Consider the following 7,500-nt stretch of genomic DNA (forward strand, 5'->3'; position numbering starts at 1 on the left):
TCATGGGCTCTGTGGCTGTGCTCGTTCTGGCTGCTTCTCTCCTTTGTTGATGTTTAAAACGCTGAGTCGAAGAGGATGGAGTCATTTCACAGCAATTGGCAGGTGAGGTCGTTTGACCCACAGTTTCCCCGTCCTTAACGTTATCTGCTTCGGTTCCATGGTTCCATGAACGATGTGCTCTCCGGCCCTGTCGGAGTTGATCCAGATGAGCCATGTAGAGCAGGTACTGCTCGTAGACTGAGACGTCGGCTGCTCTTTCAGAAGCAGAGCAGAAGGTCAGGTTTGCTGTCTCTGTGTTCGGTTTGGATTCCTCTAATTCCTTGTAGCTGCTAGTCTTCGGAGGATCCCCGCACCGTGAGTCACAAATTTGCTGTTTGGACCAATCCTGCAAAGTTTTGACCTCTGGTTTCTGCTCACATACAACTTTCTCATCTTCTACCTCTGTCCTACTTTTAACGTTGTCCTTCATCTCTAATTGAGGCAACCCCTTCTGATGTGTGGGCTGCCAAGATAAGGAAAGAACTGCTGCTTGAGTCTTAGCATAAACATTTTTAGGTGAACAATCAATAATAGGCTTCCCGGTGGTGGTACTTCCAGAACAGAAGGGAGGGTGGTTTTTAGTTCTGTTCTGAGCTGGCGATGAGACAGACTCATTCATAAAGTGAGTATCATTAGAACATTCAACACAATGATTCTCTTCGCAGTGGCAGTCAGTTCTGTCATGTATGGTTGCGCAGTGCCTTTGATCAAATGTGTGAAAGTCCCTAGTTGGGAAGGAGTTCTGTGCGCTAAGATAACGAATTTCTTTGAAGCGGATATCCTTGTGGGCTGTAGTCTCCCTGATGTCAGACCTAGAATCCTCAGAACATTTCACAGACTTGAAAACAGACAGAGTATTAGTTTCATCAGAAGTTTTATAATTGACCCGTGGCAGAGTTTGAACAAAATCTATACTGGTTTCCTGTGCCCTCTCTATGATCTGACCAGATCTACTACCTGGAGTGGGAGGAGAGGTCAACAACTTCAACTTTCTTGAAGGGGACGGTTCATAGTACGCAGATGACATATTTCGTGGGACCACCTGCTTTCCCATGGCCACTGCAGAACTGCTGGCTTTGCTGTGGTCAACCTCTGAACTGTTCTTGAGGAGGTTCTCAGCCCAATCGACAACATACCTGAGCTTCTGTTTTTCACTGACTCCTGAGTCATTGAGCAAAGGGTGGTCCCAGTAAACAAATGGTCTCAGGTTCCCAGGATTATCCAGGCATTTAGTGGCATCAATCCCTGTTGTTCCGATTGGTAGGATGTCTGTGTTCTTTTTGGCATGCTCAGTTCTTATTGGTGGCTCAGAGTTCCTAGGTTCAGCCCATGCCATGATATGCCTATTAGTTCTTATTTTGGTTGAACAAACTTCCAATTCCAGGACTTGATTGTATCCACAATGTCTAACCAATATATTGAATTTAAAGATTGATTGATTGATCATGAACCTCATCAAGACGTACTTTGTTCTCCATGTTTTTCAGAACATGGTAGTACAAGAAAACAAGAAAACATATTCTAGTAATTTTTGTGTCTAAAAAGATAATAATGAAAAACAATAATGTGTCTACAATTCAGTTGACATAAATCCCATCCTACTGTGTGGACTTGTGACCCTCTTGATCCTGAGGCAAGAACGTGTTCCTCCATACTCCAATGTTGTCCTTATTTCTACATATTCTACTTTGATCTTGAAGTCACTTTCAACATGGACATAGATTATTCCAGTCATCGGGTTGTGTCTCTCTACTCCTCTTGAATAACAAGCCACTAACTCCCTGATACTTTTCAGGAAGCTTTTCCACTGTGGTAAACAAACCAAATCACTATAGCAACAGGGAGGGGAAGAATGGACAATACATTTTTCAGTCAATGGAGGGAGACAACGTGTGACTCTTTAAAATGAGTTGGAGGATATTAGGATCAGTTCAATGTCCCTCAAACCCATATGAAGGAACTCTTCATAAAGCTTCATTCTACAATGTTATAACATATATAATCATAAAAAATAAAATTAAAAAATGAAAACACAATGCCATCATGTCTGAATCTATATTCGTCAGGGGCTTTATTGTGGCAGTATTAACATAGAAAACAACCCATGTTGTTGTCTTTGATAACAAACAAACATACAACATTTTCACTTTTACAAAGTTAATAAGGCTTGGTTGTCCCGACAGGGGAGGGGGAAGGAAGAGGGGTCCGGTGGCTTACACCTCTGGAAAACGTGCTTGTTTTCACTGATTCATCCTTTTTTATGCTTCATTGATCTGAAAGTTTCTCCCAGAGTTTCTTTTTGACTGAATTAATAAAACAAACGACAAGGTTCCGGTAAAACAACAGTGCTAAAAGCGTGCGAAAAATATGCTACTTGACATGCCCATACAACACTCAAATAATCCATTAAAACATCTTCAATTCATTGTAGACCATGTGAAATTTGATATCATTTTGCATATCATAGACCTGAGCACAAATATTTAAAATCTAGTTAAGTAAAATAATTAAAACAGCACTTTAGCCTATTTAAACATTGTCTTGACCCTGGGTTCGGTTACAATTTTCTTGATGTAATCATAATTTAGTTTTTAAATATTTGACTTGTGTCTTGACACTCTGAGTTTGCTATTATGACATCAACTTGTGAGTGATCTGATTCTTTTTTTTAAATCACAGTATATCTAAGTCAACACAGAAAGCAAAATATGCAAATGCAAAGGGTTTAAAATCCTCTTTAAAAGTCAGAGGCTATAAGCTAAATTGATGCTACAATGCCATTGGACCACAAATCTCAGTCAAGAGTAGGATTGAACAGCCTTTTGTTTGGATGTTTGCTTTAATTAAAGATGGTGTAAACTGCAATGTAATCTGTTCAGTCCATTCCCAAGAAATTATTTAAAAGATTCAGGTTTTTTAGACAATACATGTTTTCTAAATAATACCATTGTGGGACATTGATGCATTTTGTTTAGAATTTGTACTTCTTTATGAATTAATACTTGTATTACTTACCAAATTATTATTTCAAATATATTTGTAATTCAATAATGTTATCAGACACTACAGTAGTTATTAAATAATAAAGGCCTTAAAGAAAAAAAAAAAAAAAAGAATTAAATTGAAATTCAGTCAAGTAAAGCTACCATTTGTCCATGTTAGCTTAAAATGGAGTGTTTCCTTTCGTTTCTCTACTCGATAATAAACATAGAGAACATGCACTGATCAGAATGGCAAAGCTAGGCATGGGACAAGAAAAACCGCAGGGGGAACAAAGAACGACATCATCACTTGTTTTTCGGTTTGTTGTTTTTTTGTGCCACAGCTTTAAACATCTTATTTACATACATGGACATGCGGTCTGTGTTAAAAAAAATCTGCTGTTGCTCAAACGGTGCGATAAATGGTCATCCCCGCCCCCCATGTCAAAAACCAAAGGTAGCCTACGGTATGGAGCTACAGTAACAGAACCAAAGAGCCAGAGAACACACATTATATTTATACAGCAGTGTAAATTAAGCATGTTTCCACACACAAAACCACTCTTGCATGTTGTGGACATGCACGTAGTCTATTCTAGCAGAAGAGGGTTGATGGTGCGGTCAGAGACGGAGACAGGGTTTACAGCAAGGTCTTGGTGACGCATCTCACCCTACATTAGTGCACACAGGTGGCGTGGTATCATGGTATAGATCAGTGCATACGGGTCAGCTTTGCCCAGGGGTGAAGCTGTGGAACACCTCAGAGCTCTCTGACGGCTGGATAGTTCTGAGAAGTAGTATTTGTTGTGGTTATCATAGTGGTTTGGCCCTTGGTTTAAGCAACAGAATGCAGTGCATGTATTAGAATAGGAAAATAGTTGATTTCTCCCTCAATAGTTTTTGTTTTCAACTGCATATTTGGTTATGTATCAAGCTGAATAATGCATAAAGTCAGTCAATTTAAATGACAACACACAATGGTTAATACGGTACATATTTTGGTTTATAGAAATATGATGCAGCAATATTAGATTGATATTGAATTTAAATTATTTTGAGAGGATTTCAATGGCAATGAGCACAATAATGACATTCGTCTCAAAAAGACCAAGAGCAATTAATGAAAGTAAAAGGATAATATCACTTGCAAACAATAAATTAATGTTGCAGTTTAACAACATTTCTTGATGATTTCTGAACCACAGACAATATTTTAATTATTCGCCTTCAGGTGTATGAAAATGTTGGAAAAATGTTGATAATTTTTTTTAATTGTGTTAGTAACCTGTCTAAGAAGCATGACTGCAATTAGTGAAACTTATAATAAATTATATATTCTTTCGAAGTTTTTCATGTTTCATTATTTTATAATGAATGTTCGATTATTATTATTTGGTCATAATTTGAGGTGGTATTTTTTTGCAGATTTTGCTGCACAGTTCATGCTTACTGAAGTGGCTGTACAACTTGCTTGCACTTCAATATATACGGCTAGATACTTTACTTTCCTGAGAAGATAATTCAAAATTAACTAATGACTTTCAGCATTCCCATCGATGCACATTATAAGATAGTAAATAGGCGCTGTATACATAAACCGTGCTTCATCAAGCTGCATACCAAGTTTTTAGATGGTTTTGAATATTGAGGAGGTTTCTGAGTGTTGGTTATCAGTTTGATAATAAAGTCTGGAGCCTTTCATTTCGATTTTGGTTATTGTTAGTAACCTGTTACTGTTAATTTAAGGGGTTATGGTTGTCTTTTGATAATGCCCAAGATAAAAATAAATAAAAATAATTATTCGAAAAGAAAATTAGGAACGTGTTTTGGGAAAGTGACTAATAGTCTTTTGAAACTTAGACTAAACTTATTTCAAAGTAAATAGTTTCATTTTTCACGTACCGGACCTCTTTTGTATTTGATGTCAGCCTATAGATCACCTCCTTAAATGTTGATTTTCGAGCATGCTGTGATGGGAATGGGAACCATTTTGAGTTACACATGGGTTGGGTTACTCGTTGAAGTCATCAACATGAACAAACAACAGTGACTTTTCTTTTTTTCATATAACACATTTGAGTTAATTCATTCTCCTTCGCTTAAAATCCTATTACAGATTTAATAAGGTTCTTCTTAGCCATAGTGGGCCATCCCCATCAGTGTTTAATAAAACAAGTTTCATCATCGCAATCATCCTAAACGTCTCTCACCTCTTCCTCTTACACTCTTACACTTCCTATGACATCAAATAATCTGAAACAGTTGACATTTGTGGTCAGTGTAAAATAGTTGTGCTATGACTTTCGGTAGGAAAATCCCAGGGCGCTACCAATTTTACTCATGCTGATGGTAGTATTAAAATATAGTTAAAATTTTCTCCACAACCCTTTCCCGGTAAAATTCTTCATTTTTTTTTGTTTTATCTTTTGTAAACTCTTAAGGCGAAAATAAGATCAAAGTATTTCCTCTGACTGAAAAAATCCTGAAACATTTGGATCACATAAAAAGTTACAAAATATTAAAAACAACTCCTCAAACATTGGTATTGTCATCACCGGTATTATTTTTGTTTTGTAAATATACAGATGTATACTCTGTGTATTTACTGTCACTATTGTTACAGCCAGTGTTTTAGGGATCCACTCAAATCAATTATCTGTCACTTCTGTTCCCGCCTCCTTCTCCTGCATGAGTGACATCTTCTGGGGACCAATTGGACATCTTCTTCTAACAAGACGTTTCAGTGTGGGATTCTGATCACTCAGGCAGCCAACCGAAGCATCACACCAAAAGCCTTTTTCGAGTCAGGAGTGGACACACTTTAAACAACAAATTTTCTATATCCTTACTGTCCTCTTTTGCTATATCAAATTTTCTATATCCTTACTGTCCTCTTTTGTTATATCTAATTTTCTATATCCTTACTGTCCTCTTTTGTCATTGTTTTTGTTGTCGTATTCATCATCCTGTCAATAGGTCTCCCCTTAATATCTTCCTCTCTCAGACTTGCTCCACCCCTTCTGTGCCACTTCGTTACTAGGAAAAAGTTTACACTTGACTTTTGACTGTATCCTGTATTTGGGCTTATAATCTTTATTGTCAAATTAATTGAATCAAATTAATTCCAACCTCCTTCACTGTAGATATCTCTTAATAAAACAAGATTATAAAACCAAAGACCCACTTTTGTTTTTCAGCAATGCCTCCACACCTTTCCTCCCCCATCTCCCCATCTTTCCTCTGTGTCATTCAGTCTCTGAGTCCGACCAGAGCTTCTCCAAAACCCTCAGTGTCTCAATCTTACCAGAGCTTCTCCAAACCCCTCAGTGTCTCAATCTTACCAGAGCTTCTCCAGACCCCTCAGTCTCTCAGTCCGACCAGAGCTTCTCCAGACCCCTCAGTCTCTCAGTCCGACCAGAGCTTCGCCAAGGCCTCTGCTCTCTCTTAGTCCGACCAGAGTTTCTCCAAGGCCTTGCCGATCTTGCAGAGAACCCAGCGTCTCAGCGGACAGTAGTACTCGTAGTGGAACTGCTGAAACTCTGGCGTCTGCCGGATCTCGCGGAGGAACGAAACGTCGATGTCGGACTCCAGGAGCAGCAGCAGCGTCGGCACGACGACCAGCAGGACGCCCGTCACCACGGCGACGAAGCGGGCCACGCTGAGCAGGCAGGCGTTGGCCCGCTCGTTGGACGAGAGGAGGCGGAGCCCGCTGCTCAGGACTCCGCCCACCCGGCTCCTCCCCGCCTGGCGGACGCGCTCGTAGGCGCGGTCGCGCTCCCTCTCCGCCTCCAGCTGGGCCTGGATGTCGGGGTCGGCGTGGAGCTCCCTCAGCAGCCAGGCGGGGCTCTGCACCGGGGAGGAGAACAGCAGGTCCACCCCCCCCTGGTGGTCCTCCACCGGCGTGGGCAGCATGCTGGCACAGGGGCTGTAGACGGGAGGAGAGCCAGAGGCACGTGCATGGAAGCATCAGCTAGCGTGACACTCATGACATGGCCTTGAGATGAGTTGGCAAGGGGATCCCGAGGGGGAAAAACTGAGCTACAGACAAGGAAGGAAGTTTCACGTTCATCCACTGAAGCGGAAGAAGAAGTTGCCATACAATCTTCAAAATTATTTAAAACCTCAGGTTGGCAATATGTCTGCATGAACAAAATGCGTCATCAGTAGACTACAACCAGTCCGGTCCATTAAGCAAGTACAGCAAATAACGGGGAATAAATAGTTGGATCTTGCTTGTATTTGATCAATGTATCGTTGATTGAGGATGAGCTAAAATGCCTTATCTGGGATTACTCATGTATGTTTCATTCACTGAACAAAGCAGCGAACCTGTAGACGAGCTCGGAGATGGTCAGCGCTTCGTTCGACGACTCCTCCTCCTCCTCCTCCTCCTCGTCCAGCTCTGGCTTGGAAGTCTGTGGCCGTCCGTTTGAGGTTTCCGTGAAAACCCGGGCCGCCGCCGCCGCCGCCGCCGGGGAAA

At 40.7% G+C, this 7,500-nt stretch overlaps 2 protein-coding genes across 6 annotated transcripts in view; both read right to left on the bottom strand.

Annotated features, from left to right (window-relative positions):
- The window catches only part of LOC132459454 (uncharacterized), a 3,467-nt gene extending 1,628 nt beyond the window's left edge, over nucleotides 1–1,839 (bottom strand). Inside the window, exon 1 of the mRNA XM_060054000.1 lies at nucleotides 1–1,839. This exon is cut by the window's left edge and continues 270 nt beyond it. Within this exon, the coding sequence (XP_059909983.1) occupies nucleotides 1–1,495 (1,495 nt within the window). The 5' untranslated portion in view covers nucleotides 1,496–1,839.
- Nucleotides 1,840–2,085: 246 nt separating this feature from the next.
- Nucleotides 2,086–7,500, bottom strand: part of frmd3 (FERM domain containing 3) — a 43,822-nt gene continuing 38,407 nt past the window's right edge. For all 5 annotated transcript variants that reach the window (XM_060054012.1, XM_060054011.1, XM_060054014.1 and 2 more), the window contains 2 exons: nucleotides 7,350–7,500; nucleotides 2,086–6,945 (listed from right to left, as the gene is read on the bottom strand). The exon at nucleotides 7,350–7,500 is cut by the window's right edge. In XM_060054012.1, coding sequence (XP_059909995.1) covers nucleotides 6,465–6,945; nucleotides 7,350–7,500 — 632 coding nt within the window. In that variant the 3' untranslated portion in view covers nucleotides 2,086–6,464. The remainder of the gene's footprint in view (nucleotides 6,946–7,349) is intronic.

The sequence above is a fragment of the Gadus macrocephalus genome, chromosome 6, assembly GCF_031168955.1.
Source record: "Gadus macrocephalus chromosome 6, ASM3116895v1".
Classification (NCBI taxonomy): Eukaryota; Metazoa; Chordata; class Actinopteri; order Gadiformes; family Gadidae; genus Gadus; species Gadus macrocephalus.